Source organism: Balaenoptera borealis, assembly GCF_965194805.1.
Source record: "Balaenoptera borealis genome assembly, chromosome: 1".
Taxonomy (NCBI): domain Eukaryota; kingdom Metazoa; phylum Chordata; class Mammalia; order Artiodactyla; family Balaenopteridae; genus Balaenoptera; species Balaenoptera borealis.
The window spans coordinates 138,889,237-138,908,001 of record NC_138860.1 but is presented as its reverse complement, the minus strand read 5'-3'; the positions used below and the strand labels follow the sequence as shown (position 1 = coordinate 138,908,001).

The 18,765-nt window shown below is 38.5% G+C and overlaps 1 protein-coding gene across 4 annotated transcripts in view; it reads left to right on the top strand.

Moving 5' to 3' along the window:
* The window catches only part of CACHD1 (cache domain containing 1), a 228,849-nt gene that overhangs the window by 67,367 nt on the left and 142,717 nt on the right, over positions 1-18,765 (top strand). For all 4 annotated transcript variants that reach the window (XR_014234715.1, XM_082356506.1, XM_082356505.1 and 1 more), the window contains one exon: positions 15,755-15,817. Coding sequence is in view for 3 of the 4 variants with exons in the window: in XM_082356506.1 (XP_082212632.1) it covers positions 15,755-15,817 (63 nt within the window). In the remaining variant the exon portion in view is untranslated. The remainder of the gene's footprint in view (positions 1-15,754; positions 15,818-18,765) is intronic.

Genomic DNA, 18,765 nt, shown 5'->3' with positions numbered 1-18,765 from the left:
AATAGTATTTGAGCAGAACTCCAGAGGCAGGAGGGAGCAAGTCCATCCAAAGGCAATGTTTTTCAAAAAGGGGGAGCAGGAAGTGCAAAGGCCCTGTGGCTGGAAATTGCTCAACAGGTCTAAGTAGCAACCTGGAGGCCAGTGTGTCTGGAGCAGACTGAGACTGGGGAGAGGGTAGGAGAGAAGTCAAAGGGTGAACAGGATGTAGGTAGGGGCTTTGGAACCAGGAAAAGGACTTGAGCTTTTACTCTGAAATGATTGGGAAGCTATTAGAGAGTTTGGGCCTGGAAGTGTCAAGAGCCTTGGCCCTAGAGTCAGACACATCTGAGTTCAAATCTCGCTCTGCCACTTTTACTAGCTCTGTCTGATTCCTCATCTTAAAAAATGAGGCTTATTGTTCTTACCCTGAAAGGTTGCAGTGAGGAAGAGGAGAAAAGTGGCGGTGGTGGTATTAATAGTAGAAGAGGTAGATAACAGAGAGTTTGTGTCTGTTTATCAGTATGTTAAGAGGCAGGGTGTGAATGAGAGATGAATGTGGCAGGGTGAGGGCAGTTATATGAGTATGAGAGGTGGCATTCTGAACAGAGCTCCAAAATCAGGCCTTGCAGACACTGGGCTGTGGTTGCTATAGATGAGGAATAATGCAAATACCCAGATAGCTTTGGATCAACCATGTGTATTAACAGCAGCTGGGCCTTCCAGAGCTTCAGAGCTGTCCAACTCAACTCCAGTTTTGAAGCAGTGTATTAATAAATGAAGAAATGCCAAACAGTTACCAATGCTGTTATATTTTAAATATATCTGTTTAACAAATTAACTCTTATGCAGTGTAATTGTGCCATTTCTGAGCTAATTTCCGTTATTTATTTTTAAAGCATGAATTTAGAGAATATTGTGCATGCGTGATGTGTTCTGTTAATGGATACAAGTTCAAAGTTGTATGATCAATACCTTTTTCTTTTCATTCTGTCACTTTCTCTCTGTGACTGTGTATAAAGTCTCATTAGGAGAAGATCAAACATACAGGTTTGGGGCTTTTGATGAATATGAACCCCAGGCCAAAAAACCAACCAGCCAACCTTCCCACTATCTCCCCTACTCTGCACATTAGGCCTTAATATTCCCTGTTGAATGCTGAGAACAAGGGTCCAGGTAACTTTGTGTTGTGTTTGGTTCAGGTGTGCCTTCCTCACGCTGGCTACTATCGACAACTTCTGCACACCTGCTTACACCTCCCTGTTCTCCTTTGCACTGTCAGCTCTTGAAGGATGGGGCTGTCTTAGCATCACTTCGTCCAGAGCCAGCCCATAGTCTGTGCTCAGTGACAGAAAACTGAGCTGGGCCACGTTGGGAAGGTGAGCCCTTCCAGAACGTTCAGCTGGAAAAGGTTGGACAAAGGAAGCTCACCAGCCGTTGTAGCAGTTTGAGGAACCAAGAAATCTTGATCCCAGATTTGAGCCATGGCCTCCAGAGAAGCCTAGAGTTGTGGGAAAGTAACCCCACCCTGTGTGGATTGGTTGTGTGGCTCTGAAGGAAGCTGCCTTTTCATTCATTAGTTAGTTCCTTGTTTGGTAAAACAGGTATTCTAACAACGCACGCCTCCCAGGTGGTTGTAAGGCAGAGACACTGCAAATCCAAGTGCTCCTTCCTTCTTTTCTTCCTCCTGTCTTCCCAGGAACCCTCACTCAAAGATTAGTTCATCTCTAATTCTGAATTCGGTGGCTGCAAGTGGAGAGCAGCTGTCAGTGACTGAAGATTTGGAATATTCCCCTTTTTTTCCCTCTAAGTGGTCAGCGGGAGTATTTCTCTTTCCTTCTCCCTCCCTCTTTTTCCTTCTTTTTTCTTTTATTTATTTATTTATTTTTTAAAGATACTTCTTTTAACCAGACCGTACTTTATAGTCTATGGAAACGTGGATTTATACAGAAATTCAACATAGGGAGACTATTACTGATATTTCAAGGAGATTCACAGAAGTGTTTTGATTTGAAAGGTGCATTAGTGTAGGGCTTTTCAAACAGTGATTAATGGGCTACCTCCATCACAACTACCTTGATGATTCTCGCACATATTGGCCTCCCCTGGGCTTGTGGATCCATTACCTATTGGAGGTGGGGGGCCCAGGAATCTGCATTTCATTACAAGCAAACAGGATTTGTTTTGTATCTCTATAAAGTCTAATAACCACTGTCTTAGTGATGGAAATCCAATTTATATAACTGTTATTGAGCACCTAGTATGTGTTCTTCATCATATTCATCACATAGATAGTAATTTAAGTCCTCACAGCTATGACCATAGGAAGGTATAGTTTACATTACATAAAGTCACCCATTGGAAGGGCATAAGTCAATGGCTTTTAGTATATTTCCAGAGTTATGCAATCATCACCATAATCTTAAAACATTTTCATCAGCCCCCAAAGAAACCTTATTCCCATTAGCAGTCACTGCTCAAGGGTGGATATTATTACACCCATTTTTAGAGGCGGGAAAATGGAGGCTTTGGACATTTAAGCAACATGCCTCCAACACCGACAGTAAGTAGTGGAGCTGAGGACCATGGTCTGACTTCCTTGCTTCTAGAACCCGTGCTCTTTTGACTATACCACGCCCCTTTCCAGGAACTCAAGACATATATTTGCTTGGTGGGGAGAATAATTTGAGGTTCTGGCTTTTTCCTTGTTCAGTGTTTTAGATAATATATTTTCCCTTCCCATTCTGGCTTTGTAGGGTAAATAAATAGGTTTTAGGGATAAACAACAAGGTCCTTCTGTATAGCACAGGGCACTATATTCAATATCCTGTGATAAAGCATAATGGAAAAGAATATGAGAAAGACTGTGTATATACGTATAACTGAATCACTTCGCTATACAGCAGAAATTAACACAACACTGTAAATCAACTATGTATACATTGTAAATCAACTATACATTGTACATCAATAAAATAAATTTTAAAAAATAGGTTTTAGTTTTTAGTTCATTATGCAGCACAGTTACATAAGAAATCAGCATGACTGAAAGCCAGGAGAAACCAGCATTTGGTCCTGTCCCTGATTGTGACCTATCATATACGGTCTTTGAGAGTTACTTTTCTCTTCTGTCAAATGAGGAAGTAGTACCAAATCTTTTATTGATTCATTAAGCATTTATTGGACATTTAATGGTGATTACACTGGTTGCTGGATGTTCAGAGAAAATGATGACAATTTTAATACCAGCTATGCTTAACTGGGCAAAAACAATATGTCAGTCACTGTCCTAGCTTGTCATTCCATTTAGTTCTAACTGCAAGCCTAGTAGGTAGTGGTGATCGCTCTGTTCTGTCTCTACGGCGTTGGAGGTACGTTGCTTAAATTCCCATGAGGAAACTTAGGCTCAGAAGGTTTAAATAATTTGTGCTGATCACACAGCTGAGATGGTTGAGGTCTGGTTGATTCCAAAGCCTGGACCTCAGTCCTCACACTCCTCTCCAGGAGAGCAGGAGTTGTTATTGCCTTCTGTGAGGTCACTACTCATGTTTCTAAACAAATACTTGCAACACAATGTGAAAGTAAATAATTCAGTGAAGGTGCTAAAGGAGGTTTAATCTTCTGGCCTCTTTTTGAGTAGGTCTGGGGAGGTGTCTAGATGAGCCTCTGGGTTCTGTTAGAGGCATAGCTAATTATTGCATTTCTCCCTCTCCTGTAGCCCCTATTTGCTTAATACCTGCAGGTTGGATTTTTAGGACTACTTCCGTCCGCTGGTACCTGCAGGAACCCTGTTTGTTGAGCAATACTAGGCTGGGAGGGACCAGCATCTCTGTGATGTATTTCCCAACTTGAATTTACCCCTCTGGCCTCCTTGGCATATGTTTACAAAGCCGCAGACTCTAGTAAACTAGAGATTTGGCCTGTGCTCAGACAGGTGTTCCCCACCAAGTATCATCAGTAATCAAAGGGAAAGTCACTTTCTCAAGGACCCAGCTTGCATGTGGGTTTCTAAAGAAACTTGAAGAAGGCAGTTCGTTGAGCCTGGGAGCCAAGCTTGTCAAGGCACTGGGAGCTAATGTGAAAGCCATTTCCTGAAAATATAGAGTTTTTAATAAGTCTTGTCACTATGGAAGGCTTCGGAAGTGCTGATTTGGAGGAGCTCCTGACATTGGGATGAGGACACAGGAAATCTCAAATGACTTTTTATTCCTGGGAATAGTTGTTCATTTTGAAGGATTTTTCAAAGTTACTATTTACTGAGCTCTCACTGTATGTAAGGAATAAGTGCTATACAAGCACTGAACCTCACAAAAAACCTATAAGCTCGCTATTATTGTCGCCTCTATTTTACAAATTAGGAACTGGTGCACATCTAACCTCTCCACAGCCACTCAGCTGGTAATAGAGGATTTGTTTTGTTTTGTTTTTTTAAACTCCCTTTCACGTTCCTATTTTTTTTTTTTAACCCTAAAAACTTGCAGAAATAATTTTAACCAGCATTTATTCATTAAAATTATACTGTGAATCTGAGCCCAGAGAGCCATTCATTGTTCATTGAGATGTGAGTTAATGATTATTGCTGAGAATCATGGCATGTCGTGCTGGAGCCATTACTGCAGGGTTGTTACCATGGTATTCGATATGCATGACAGGCACCCTGGCTGTGAGAGCCTGAAAGACGATACAGTGAGGAGGACCTGGGAGACATTTGTGTAATCATATTAGCATCACATTTATTCCAGAAAGGCTAACTGCTCGGTTTCACGTCTTAATGTCCACATTTAAGCTCACCACTCTCAAGATTGGTTTTCTCTATTTAAATTTTCTTCTTAAACTATTCATCCCTTCAATACTTGGCCTCGCCTCCTGCAACAAGTTTTAGAGATATGTTTATAACATTTTTCTTAACAATTTAAGTCAAATTTCACCAGCAAATATAATTTTCTTGAAGCATCCATTTCATGCGGCAGAAAGACCTAGCATTAGTAGCTTCTCAAAAGTCTAGCAATCGATACTTCAGTAAGATTCTAGCACAATAGTAGAGGGGAAATTTTAGGATCACCAAGGTTTATATAATCTAACCCGGTTTTCCACTTTATAGGTAAGGGAAAATAGACCTAGGGAGGCTTACTGCCTTCGTCAGGCATATAGCTGATTTATACAGAGCTAGTTTATACAGAGTTGCAATTTGACATTATTGGCTTTTGTGATAAATTTTGATTTATAGTTTCTGCACTTAATGAATCATCACTTTAAATAAAAGAGTAAACCAGAATTGAACTTATAAAAATTCTCTCTATTTGGATATGGCATAAATGAACATTTCATTTGAAAACCATCCAACACAGACTTCCAGTAGCATATTTTGAAATGTCGAGAACCAGTCTTCGGGACTTCCCTGGTCGTCCAGTGGTTAAGACTCCGTGCTCCCAGTGCAGGGGGCCCGGGTTCCATCCCTGGTCAGGGAACTAGAGCACACATGCCTCAACAAAGATCCCACGTGCCACCACTAACATCTGGCACAGCCAAATGAATAAAATAAATATTAAAAAAAATAGAAAACTAGTCTTCAACTCAGAATGCAACATTGCAACTGTGCTTTAAACCCGAACAGTTGTTTTTCATTAAGCTATTTTTATATAAATTATTTTTGTGAACAAGTATTTCTCCATCTCATTCCGTAATATTGCTCTGTGCAAGTGCTATAGCGGTCGTAAAATTGAATAAAACAGCCCCTCAGAGGATTTTATAATTTTACAAAGGAGATATGACAAATGGGAAACTTTCATTTAAGGTCAAGTGTCATCTGAAGGATCAAAGGCGATCCAGTTCATTTGGTTCCTAAAGTTGTCACAGATCCTTGGGATGGTAACTGAGTTCTAAATGGACTAGATTTTTTTCTTTCTGAGAAGGCTTAGGAAAAGTTGAGGGAAGTGGGTGCATGGCTCTGAGCATGTGGAATATAAACATTCTTAAAGCACCTATTTCATCATGTCACTCCCCAGCTAAAAATCCTTCTAACAGCTCTTTTTTCTTGGCAAATACACATTTATTCATTTACTCATTCAAAAAAATGTTTACTCAGTGCCTACCATATGTGTAAACTCCAACTCCTCTTCCTGGCTTGAAAAACCTACACAGTCTAGCACCATCATTTCTATTCCATTGAGTTCAGTTTTATTTCCAAAAGCTTCCCTTATGCAACTGACTTTGTACCATGATCACTGACTGCGGAGTCTGTCTCTAGATTGTGGGCTTTGCTATGAAAGAAGCAATCTCCTTATCTTTGAACACCCCATTTCCAAGTATACAGGCCAGTGCTTAGTAAGTCCTTTTTAAGGGTTTTCTTGAGGCCAAAGAATCTAGAATGTAGGGTCCACGTGGGCAGGGATTTTGTTACGCTCTTTTTTGTATCTTTAGTGTCTAGAACAGTGCCTGGCCCCAAATATTGAATACTTAGTACATTGTGTTTAGTACTATGTGACAAACCCTCTCTGTGAATGCTCTGAAATGCTCTCACTTAAGCTCTTTCTCTTTTTTTTCCTATTTAAGTCTGACCTCAAATTCAAGCCCAAGCCCATCTCTTCAGAGTCCTGCTCCCCAGCCCCCCACGAACTCTGGCAGCACATTGGGTCTGTGCCAAACATCCTGAGTTCATCCGGAGCCTGCATCGCACTGTTCCCTGTTCATCCTTACTTCTTAATCTTTCATTTCTTCTCCCTACTAGAGAATGAGCTCCTTAAGAATATGGAGCCATATTTTACATGGTTTCTGACTCTATCAGAAAGGACGTGATTGATTAACTTGAGTTATTAATTAAACATTGTCATTTAGGTCTGGAAGGTTAAGCATTTCAGGGTTTCCAGTTCCCTTTGTCCTTAATGGATGGATTCCCGAGGACCTGAGCATTTGTGTGGGTTTGCGCACACACAGAACACTGAATATTGAAGGCTTATATACTTGAAGTGCCTTCCTCCAAGAATAAATGCATGGCCATTTAACTACCCCGCCTTTTTATTTTTTTTTCTTCAAGGTGAAACTTAAAAAGCCTTAATGGAGATCTGGGATGTAGGGAGTGAGGAAATTAAGAGTTAGGAGAGTGGAAGTAGGGGAGTGGAAATCTGGCCCCATCTGCAAAGCGTTTGGGCAAGTCAGCTTTCCATTTCTGAGAGGTTTCCATGTGCATTGTCATGAATATTATAGTCAAGTTACATTGGCTAAAAGGCTGAGTCTTTCCAACATGTGGAACTGATTTACTTGCCTTTTCCCCTCTTACCCCCTTTGAAAGCCCAAACACAACAACAACAACAAAAATTCAGTAACCCTTCAGAAGCTTTATTGCATTTAGGGAAGTGTTTCCATCTTGTTATGCCTGTCTTTGTTCTCTCCGTCCCTATTTACTCACTGGCTCTCCTGGTTTAAATGCTACAACAGGAAATCAAGGGATCAAGACTAGAAACTTTGCTTGCTGAGATTATTGCTTTAGATTTTCCCTGCTAAATCAAACTGCAGGCTGTTCCTTTTTCCCTGTAATTTCTTTTGAGGGATAGAGAGGGCCAAAACTGGCAACCCTTTGTAAAGGTGACCCTTGTCACCGATTTGTGACTCTCCCACAAGCTTTCTTGCTTGCTATTCAGAGCTCATGTTGGTTTGAAGGGTAAGTTAAATACCATCAGACTAAGGAATTCATAATTTGAGTTCTTTTGCAAACTTGAAGTATCCAAGGGGCTGTGTGTGTATATACTTAGAGCCTGAAGAGGACAGGGAAGGAAAAACAGAGGTGAGGGGGGAAGACTCTATTAATAGATTGTTGAGAAAAGGGGAAGTTTTTTTTTTTATCTTAAAGAGAAAGGATACTTTTTTCCCTTTTTTGCTAGCTGGTTGAGTAATCAACCAAAGTGAAGGTCTGTATGACTTAATGCCTAGATTAATGGATACACACACGCTTATTTATGCTTACTCTGTACCATGCAATGTGCTGAGGAATCATGGCATGGACCAGTTGTCAAAGAATTTACAACAAAGTTAGAAACTAGAAATCCAGAAGAGTGGAAGGAAATAAACTGTAAACTGGTTTTTACTGAGTGGTCAGACAGTAGATTTTTTTTCCCTCTTCTTCCTTTACATATTTTCAAATTTTCTACAGTGAACATATTATTTTAACTGTAGTATAGACTGTCTTTGCTGCAGAAGTTCAGAGAAGGGAGAGATTACCTTTGGGAGGTTGTTAGGGATGAGGTCGGACTTGAGTTGGTAAATATTGATACAGGTATTTTTGGCCCCCCGTACCTCCAACTATCATAGAATAGCTATCATTAAGAGGATATTCTTACGAGATGAACAATAATGGAATAGAATAATAATAGAATAACCATCAAGACTGTTCGAATAACTATCATAATGGTATGTGAAATACATTCATAATGTTTTTAGTGCAGTCTACATAAATTTATCTTCACATTTATGAGGTTAAGATATGTGAAGTACCTAGTGCTAGACAGATAGTAAGCACTATACAAGCAATAGTTATTATCATTTGTTATATATAGCAACCGTAAAACAAAATAAGGAAGTCTGTTGGGGCAGGACATGTGTGCCCAGGGTACCATTTGCACAAGGTCATCTATTGTGTACTGATTCGTTTTGTTTTAAATTCCCAATCTAGGCCTCTTCCTCTACCATGATTTTCAGTACCTAAGCATTTCCCTTTGTCATGAAACTGGAATAACCCTGTTTCTTGCAAGTCACTGTGGTATTCAAGATCAAATATTTATAGTGAGGATCAAGCATGAGCCCCTACATTTACTTTTTCCTCTGTAAGCTCTCAAGGTGGTGATCTAGTACAAATGGTTTTCTGTAGAGTTTATTGTAACTGAATGTATGTCTTTTTTTTCCCTAGTGTGTCAACTCTTTGAAAAATGTTTGTCATTACGCATCATAAAGGAAATTCATGCTCCATCTTGAGATTGGGGGGTGGGGAGGAAAGAATATATGTTCTGGATTCATTATTCATAGGCAAGCCCTGTTACTATTTTGGTCACTTTCTAGATTTTACCTAAGTTTTCTCTATTAAGATGATGATTACATAGAGGATGATACATAAACTTTGGAGTAAGGCAAATTTTGCACCCAGAGTTGGCCACTTAATTACAATGTTCTACATTTGGGCAAACCAAACTTCTAAGACCTCAGTTTTCTCACCTGTAAAATGATGACATAGTAGCTAACGACTATGAAGCGTTGTTATGAGTATTAAGTGAGGTAATGTGTTGCAAAGCACCCAAATCCATTCTGTGCCCTTGTTAATATACACGGTAACACTGTTATGTATAATGTACCCCCCTTACACACATAATTAGAACAATGTTTGTGTATTAAAATGCTCATTTTAAAATATGAACAATAACAAAAATCATTGTAAACATTTTTATTAGCTGCACAGTATATTTTTGATTGGATGAAGTATAATTAATCAGTCCCCTATTGGACAGTTAGGTTATTATTATTATTTTTTTTAGTGGTAACATTTTCAATACTCTTGGTAAACTATTTTCTTGAACTACCTGTATCCAGATGAACAAATTTAGAGATTTTTTTTTTTTAATGATGGAGATTTATGGCACCAGGTTTGTGATCTCAGAATGCAGATGATGAAGCCTCCTTAGAGAATGTCATTTTTCTGGACCTTCCATATGTTCAACAGTGTGAGGTTAAATAGTCTGGTAAAAATCGGACAATGTCTACTCTGGGCAGAGAGCTCCCTTTATAACCTAGTAAAAGCTTATTCATGGGGTATGCTTAGGGGAGAATAGAGTTATGCATATGTTTTCTTCCCTGAAACACTTAAATTAAGTTGCCATTAATTCCCTGTCCAGTGATTGTTGGAGTTTGTTTTAATGACAGCACGGTTAATGTTGGTCAACATCTTGAGATAACAGTGGTGATCTATATTTTCTTCCCCTTTGGCCACAATTCCTAGAACGGTAGGAAGAGATCCAGAGAGGAATGAAGCTGTTAGTGAACTGTCAGCCAAATTGGCTTGTGACAGAGACCTGTAAATGTCAAGAGAATAAGCTTTTGAATAAAAATTCAGTCCTGCATTTTCTTAGCAAAGATCAGGGAGGGAGTCCAACAGAATCTTATTAGGCATTTATTTCTCCTCTGTGGTTTTGTGCTATACCATTCATTTAAACATCTAGTTAAAATTTGGCAGAGCTGTTGGAGGAGTGAAGGTGGAGCCAACTGTCAGGATTGACCATCTTATTAAACACTCATGTAATTGTTCCTGTTCCAGTTAAGTGGAATTCTCTTGCCATCTGTTAAGCAGGCTCAATTAATAGAGAGATTTGGGAGGGAAAGGTGGTGGGTAGGGAGGTTGGGTCAATGGAGTGAGGACTTGGGGACAGGGGAGTTGCAGCCCTTAAGAGGTGAGGGAAAGTAGCTCCCCCTCCACCTATACACACACACATGCACGCGCACACACACACACACACACACACACAGAGCAGGATGTCTTTTTTTCTTTTCTTGCGGGAGAGGTAAGGGAACTGTATTCAAGTGTAATGTGGCTCTTTAATTTCCTTTTTTGGGGAGGAGGGGGAAGGCAGCGCTTAGGGAATAAAAGAACAGAATATGCAAAGAGGAGATTTGATTAAATTGTGTTATATAAGTTTAGAGCATCCAGGTTGGATGAGACTCAGATAAAGACAACTCTTTTCTTGCTGGAAATTCAGGTTGGTACAGTACCATTGATGGGAAGCTGAAGAACTAAGTCATGTTATATACTTAGAGTTTGAGGGAGTAATTAATATGTAGCCTCAGGGAAGGCTCAGGAGACCTTATCTGTACATTGCTAGGTGACTCTCCAGTATTGGTACAGTCTAATTTCATCTGGTTGCAGGTTGGGGTGTAGAATTTTTTTTTAAGTATTTATAATAGCCCAGTTAATAGATTATTGTCCTTTTTAAAACTGTATAAATGATTTTTAAAATATACAAAAACATTTGTCTAGGGTATATTTTAAAGAGACTGCCTAGAATGTGTGTTTAAAGTAGATTTACTGAAGGATAGCATACATATAGCACAGTGCACAGTCGTAAATGTACAGCTGGATGAGTTCTCACAAAAGTGAACACATCCCTGTAACCAGCACCTAGATCAAGAGACAGAACATTTCAGCATCCCGAAAGTAGGCTTCATGCCATATTCAGTTGACTCTCCCACAAAATGTAACCACTATCTTGGCTTGTAATAGGCTAGGTTAGTTTTGCCTGTTTTTGAACTTGATATAAATGGAATTAACATTCTTTGTGTCCTGGTGTCTGGCTTCTTTCACTCAGTAATATATTTATAGGAGTCATCATGTTGATGCATGTTGCAATTGTGTGTTCATTTTCATCTCACCCGAATATTCGACTGTGTGAATTCACACAGTTTGTCTATTCTGTTGCTGATGGGCATTTGGATAATTTCCAGTTTGGGGCTATTATGAGTAGTGCTGCTATGAACATTCTTAAGATTTCTTTTGGTAAATACGAACACATTTCTGCTAGGTATATACCAGGATGAGAACTGCTGGGTCATAGAATATGCATATAATTAACTTTAGAAGATACCGCCAGTTTTCCAAGGTATGTGTTTTAATGAGGGAAAGGTCAGTTTTGTCTTTAGATCAGAGTACTTAGTTGCCTTGAGCTTAAGAATAAGGCATCTTGTTGTTCTTGTATTCTTTTGATTATGGAAATTAATATGACTGACAAAGAGGAGTCAGTGAACTATTTCTCCTTAAAATGACTTGTAAAAACCCCTCACCTATTTTAATGATGTTTTCACTATACAACAAAGTGTATTTTTACTTCTAGTATTTGACAAGAATGAGAAGAGTAATGGGCAAGAACAAGCAATATGTTTGCCTTTACTTCCAGGGATTTGTACACCGAGGAGATTGACTTCAAACTCCCGCCAGATTGTGCTCCAATTAAGAGTTCAAATGTCTGGAATTCCTTTGGTCCTCGAGGGAATTTGAGTAAGGGAAAGTGACAACTTGGAAATAGAATGTGGAATGCCCACCCCACCCACCTATATCCTAACCCTGTTACTGTGAGTAAAGCATCAGAGAAGACAAACAATCTGACCTTTGGGGATTGCTCTTCATGTCATGTTTTAAGAAAACTTTTTTCCATTTCCACTTTTCAAGTCCTCTAACAACCAAGAAACTCTTGCAGTCATGAAAATGTCAGCTAGGTGTATCATTTGGAATTCCTGGCTCTCAAATTAAAAATAAAATGCCCAGAAAACTCTGTATTCTAGTCCTTTCACAGTTTTACGTAGCAATAGAAAGTAATAAAAGATAAAATCTTTGTCTGGGACTCTTACTAATTATGCCTGACATTGGTCATATGTATATAAAGTTATACCAGCACATTGTATCTTGCTTAAAATAAAATTGATAGAAAAAGACCCCAATCTTCACTTTTTTTCTGCATGCTGATATTAGGATTTCTAGATTATCCTGAACGAAAAGGTGATGTGAATAAATTTAATAGTTTTGCTAGAAGCAATGCCTGTTTTTAACTCACGACCTAGGTTTAGACCTCAACACTTGAATTTTTTACCTGTGATGCGTTTTCTAGCTTCTGAGCTGTAGTTTTTAATCTGTAAAATTGGTTTCAGACCGCTGTCTCCCACATCGGGTTGTTGTAGGGATCAAATGAGATCATCTATGTGAAATTGTAAACTATGAAAGTACTAAGCCTAATAAGCCTTTGAGAACTGGGCTTAGCAGGCCCTGCATTTTAAGAAAGATTATTACTGTCCATTAATCTAGAGCATAATGGAATATCACTCTATACCTTGAGATCTTGGGCACACAGCTAAGCCTGAACTTTTAACCTTGCACCAGACGTGGCTGGCTGACCTGTTTAGTTGTGAGTTACTTGTCTAAGTTCTACTGGCCTTTCACTAACACCCTTCCCCACTGGGGGGAGAGGGGCAAAAAGTTGTTTGCTTGGTGATAGCTCCAAACTATTATTCTAGCAGGCCACCTTTCATTTCTGGGGTGGTAAGAGGGTTGTATAAAATATATAAGTAGTCTGTAAGATCACTACTGCTCATATCTGTAACTTCTTTTAAAATTTTCTATTACCCACCTAATTTTTATTAGGTGTTGAGAATATAGAAACACTTATAAGCCATAAAGGGCTCTAATAAAAGTGCTGGCCATCATGATTGATAGTAATTGTTAAGAAAATGAATGAGTAAAACAGGGGCTGGACACGGCCTGGCAAACACTTCCTGGCTTATATTCCTTATTACTACTGAGGAATTCACCTTTCTTTTAACAACAAAGAAGAGGGAAGGATCTGAGGTTCCTCATTAGGTGTGGCCCTTGGTAGTTGTTTTGAGCGAAGTGGATCTGGTTTGCTTCCCAGAACATGGGTTACTCCATCAGTCACCTCTTGGGGGAACACCTCCCAGTATAGGACAGATAATGTATCAACTGAAATATCGCTGCCGGAAATGAAATAAGAAATTGACCACACTCATCAAGATATGGAGACAATACATGAATTATGTTAGTTTTTAATAAACGTGCACTCTTGGTACTGAGCAGGTTGTGAAAATCAAATTATATAAAAATAGAGAATATGGTGTGGGGGTATAGGTGGCAGTGACATTGACACAGCCTCTAAAAGCATTGTTGTCTAGTTAACTACGGTATTCACCAGAAAACTGGGGCTGGAGGTCTGCAGATTTATAATTCCTTCTCCAAAATGATGTCTGTTTTAGGATTCAGAATCCTGATGCACCTTGATGATGAAACACCCCCAGTGAAATCTAAAGCAGAACCCTATAATCAGATGCATTAGTACATCTGCATCAAAAAGAATAAATACTCACACTAAGTGGTTTAATAAAGACTATAAATACACATCAGTTCAAGTTAGGATTAACTGCCAATAAGTTCAGGTCGTGTCATATTTTGCTAGCAAATGTGTTATGCAAAACTTTTGATTTTCAGAGCCTTTTGAATTTCAGAATTACACATAAGGGATTGTTGATCTGCGTTATGTTTGGGTGTTAGCTCCTAACAGGAGTGTTTTTCATATGTGTCAAGCTACCAGGTAGCAAATGCTTATGAGACAATAGGGTTAGTAGCACCATAACCGGAGTCGCACTGCCTGGGTTCAAATTCCAGCCTTGCCAAGTGACTTTGGGTAAATTACCTAATTTCCCAGGGTCTTTGTTTTTCATCTTTGGAGCTGCAGGAATTTTGTTATTACATAAGATATGCATATGAGATACAATGTGAATTGCATTAGGCACTCAATAAAATATGCTTCTGTTTCCTCATATATCCTTATATAATGGGGATAATAATAGTGCCTGTCACAAAGGTGTTTTATGAGACTGAAATAGGTATATAGGTGTAACATGCCTTAGAATAGTGTCTGCCCCGCAGTAAACATTTAATAACTAGTCGCCAGTATCATTATCACCATTACTAAAAATCTGTACCTTTCCTATCAGCAAGTCATTTTCAGGAAAGAAAACGACAGTAAGCACCTGTTGACTGAATGAGTGGTGCATTGAAAAATTATGATAATTTGTAATTAGAATTTTCCAGACTGTAATTCCGTCTCATTCCATCTCCATCCTTCCCAAGTGTGTTTGCTTCCCTTCCCCCAGCGGCATCCCCCGACCCCGCCCCTCCCCCAGCCCCAGCGCCTTGATTTTCCTTCATTCGCACAGCACTTGATGAACTTGGCGCTTGTCTTCCTCATCACCACCATGCAGGTGTGTTAGGCTGTCTGGGAAGCTGTCCCAGATGCTGACAAACCCTTGTGAGTAGGATACAAAGGAACACGGGAAATTTTGGCTGACATCTCCAGGTCTGACTCCTTACTCAACTGGAGAGTTCCAGAGGTATCTTTACAGTTTTAGGATAAATGAGGCTGCTCTTCCTTTTTTTTTTTTCCCCCAGTCCCTAACAGATACGTTTCTTGGGTTCTCATTTTTTTTTTTTTTTTCGGTTTGTTACAGGGTAATCTCTTGTGATTGGTCAGTAATGGTGGGGTTTGGTAAAGTCCTAAGTCTGCAAGATGTTGTAAATGCAGGCAATGTCTGCAGGAATGGGTACCAGCGAGGCAGAGACCAGCGGGAAGAATGTGTGTGCTTGTGTGCCGCAGTTTGGACTGATGTCTTGGCACGGCCGTCTTATTTCCTGGCATGTAAGGACTGGATTCTCTCTTAAGGCCACACATACTTGGCAAGCCCTATTATTTTACTCTTTCGAGGGGCTGCTTGGGTAATGAAGGTGATAGACAATATTGGGTAGGTACCGGTTGGACAGGGACATGAGGGAATATGGAAAGAATCTTTTTTAAAGGGCTTGATTACATTAGACTGTAGTGTCTGTAAACAATTACAGCATTCAGGGAGTGCAGGATTTAAATGAGAAACACAACTTTGTCAGATTATACCAGTCGGATAAAATGGCATGGGCTCCGGAAATCTATAATTAAATGTATTTTTGAAAATGAAAAATATAGCGTAACATCTGGTTTATTTCACTATAGAAGTGTATGGGTATTGCTTACATAAGTGTGATTGACTTTGGCTGATATTTGGATTTCTCTGTGTAAAATAACTATTTTAATTAAATTTTTCTGCTTGATTCTATTTGTGCTGTAAACAGCTTATTCACATACACATTCATATAGAAAATGGCTGCCTTATTTAGAAAATCTAATGTTTGTTCATTTTCTTTTCCTTGCAGCGGATATTCAACTCCTTTGTTTACACTGAGAAAATCTCAAATGGAGAAAGTGAAGTACAGCAGGTAAGAGGTGATTTAGCACTTGACATTCTCTGTCTTTGTCTTGCTTTTGGATGTGACTTTATTACTCTTTCCAATCTCCACGTGAGGCTGTCTGTTGTTTTCTGTGTATGATTTCATATACATCTTAAGCAAAATGGTGACAACCTCCCACTTCATGTTCTTATAAGCAGTTGAAATAATGGTTATATAGATGGCTTTCTGCTATTCATGTTATACTTTGAAAATATTTAGTGCCTTGTTATTGTTTTGGAAATTCCTAAACTACTCAAATTTTAAAATATTAGAAATTATTTCATCTGCTATAGGAAAAAGTGTCCATGCTTTGGAATCAGACAAACCCCAGGTCAAATTCTGGGTTTCCTACTTACTTCATGACTCCCAGGAAACAATTTAGCCTTTTGAGCTACAGTTTCTTACTCTTAAATCAGAGGGACATAATATCTGCATGATGGGGTTGTGAGAATTAAATGAAGTAATGTCAAATTAACTGAGAATAAGTGAAATGCTTTAGGTGGAAGGCCTGACGTAGAAGCAGCTCAGTGGATGTTGGCTTCTTTTGTTCTTTTATTTTTCTTTCCTCTTCTTGTATTCTTCCATTGCTGCTTTTCTCCCATCTTCTCAATGCTCTGTGAGGTCAAAAAGTTCTGAGGCCAGATTCTATTCACTTTATTTATAGCTGGCTTCTAATGGACTGCTTCCTAAATTAAAACATAGTGTTGGTGAACTTGGTCATAAATAATTGATCTGTGCTTGAAAAGAAGGGTGGTAAAGAGGATTCTGGGTTTTAATTTCAGTTAATCCACCAACTTCATTACACCATGTGACCACCAACTGGTAATTTGAAGCTAGGTTGGAAACTTAAGTAAAAAACAGGACCAAGCTAAAAACCAGAGTGTAGCAGAGTGCTTCCACAGAATAAAAAGATAACTATAGGAAAATACATAATAATTTAAACTCTCTGGGGCCTTTATCTTATTCATGGAAAACAGCTTGACTTGATCTGAACTTCAGAAGTGCTATGCAAGAGGACAAAGTTTTGCAAGTATCACTAAAGTGAAGTTATTTATAGGATATTTATTTATAATAAATTACTGTAATTTGATCTTGAAGTTCAGCGTCTCTTATTTATAGACATTAAAGATCTTTATTGGTTTCTGCAGGTTAAATTTAGAGGGCATAAGCCATTAAGCATGTACCCTTTTTCTTAGCTTTAGATATTTTAAAAACTAATGACCTGAATTGTAGTGAATGTGGTTTGCTATATCAAATCTTACCTTCATAATTCCTGTCTTATTTTTATTCCAGCACACTGGAAAGTGCTTTAGGGTCATGAAATTTAAAAGGGTTTTTATAGGGGAAGGTTTCTACACAAAGCATGTTCAAGGAAGCTTTTTGGGAGACCAAAGGCCATTTGATAACAGTTTAAAGAAACTGATCCAGGGATATCAGTTTTACTGCTTTTCTTGAGTAACAGATACAAGTTCTTCCTTCACTGGTTTTTAAACATGAAAGTTGTTTTGTTTTCTTGGAGTAATGTTCTTGCTTTTTTCTTTTTATCTAGCTGTGAACAAGTTGGGAAGCCTTCCATAATAAATTTTAAAAATTATTAGCAGCTGATTTAGCACACATAGAACACTGGTGATTTCAGTATATTATCACATTGATTTTTTCCATATAACCCTGAAGGAAAGATACTATCCTTATTACAGATGAGGTAGGTGAAACTCCAAAAGATAGCATAAGTTAGCTATAGTCTCATGACTAATACATAAAAGAGCTAGTTTTCAGAGTAAGTTTACACTAAGTTATATTGTCCGTATTTTTATTTTAACAGTTTATTTTTAAAATCTATATTTTCCTACAAAACAGCAGTCTCTGCTAAACTGTCTTTGGCTGAATAAGTCAGATGGAGAGTCACCACATCGTCAGTTCTGCCTTCTCTCTTTGATTATCAAAAAGTTCTCTCTTATATTGACTAGGAATGTACTTTTTAACTTTTCTCTAATTTCTCCAGCCTCTTTAGAAGAACCCTGGACAAAATAGATCTTATGCCTCTTTTGCATCCAGTATTTGGAGATAATTATCATATCATTATCATTTAGCCTAAAATTTAAAATACCCAGATCGTGGATAATTTCTTCTTCTATGACAAGATTTCCAGGCCCTTTCAGTCCTCTGGTCACTTTAACAACAACAATAATAATAAAAGCTTATATTTACATATTTACCGAGTATTTGCTCTCCCTTCAATATTGTGATACTCTTGTGGCTTGAATTGGACTAGAGTTATTCCCATTCTAAAGTGACAAAACAGAGAACTCCTCACATCTTCTTGACTTGATTAATAACTACCCAGGAACTCTGGGCCCTGTGATCCTGGACAGTACCCAGGATGAAATCTTTAGGGAAATGCTTACCTCTTAGGTTTCCTGTTCTATCCCCCATCACAGTCATTCACACTTTCATATATATTATCTCCTTGAAACTTCAGAATAACTCTGTAAGGTAGGTGGAGTTACTATTACTAACCAAGTTCAGAAAGGTCAAGGATCCTAGATAATTAGTAATTGAGCTGACTTTTTAAAAATTGTGAAATATATCAAACATGTAAAGAGTATATAAAACATATACGAGTAGAATAAAGAAATACTATATTAAAATGAACATCTCAACCTACCACCCATATAAAGAAATAAAGCATTACCGGTACTTCAGAAAGCCCCCATGTGACCTTCCCAGGTGGTACCTCCCTTCCTCTCCCAGAGATAAGTCTATCCTGATTTTTTTTGTTAGCCATTCCTTTGCTTGTGTGTGTCTGTGTGTGTATGTGTGTTTGAGATATATATATATCTGAAAATTCATTATTTGACTGTTTTTGTTCTTTATATACATCTTAAGTGTATTATTCACGTATCTTGCTATTTTACTGAGCATTATATTCCTTAAAA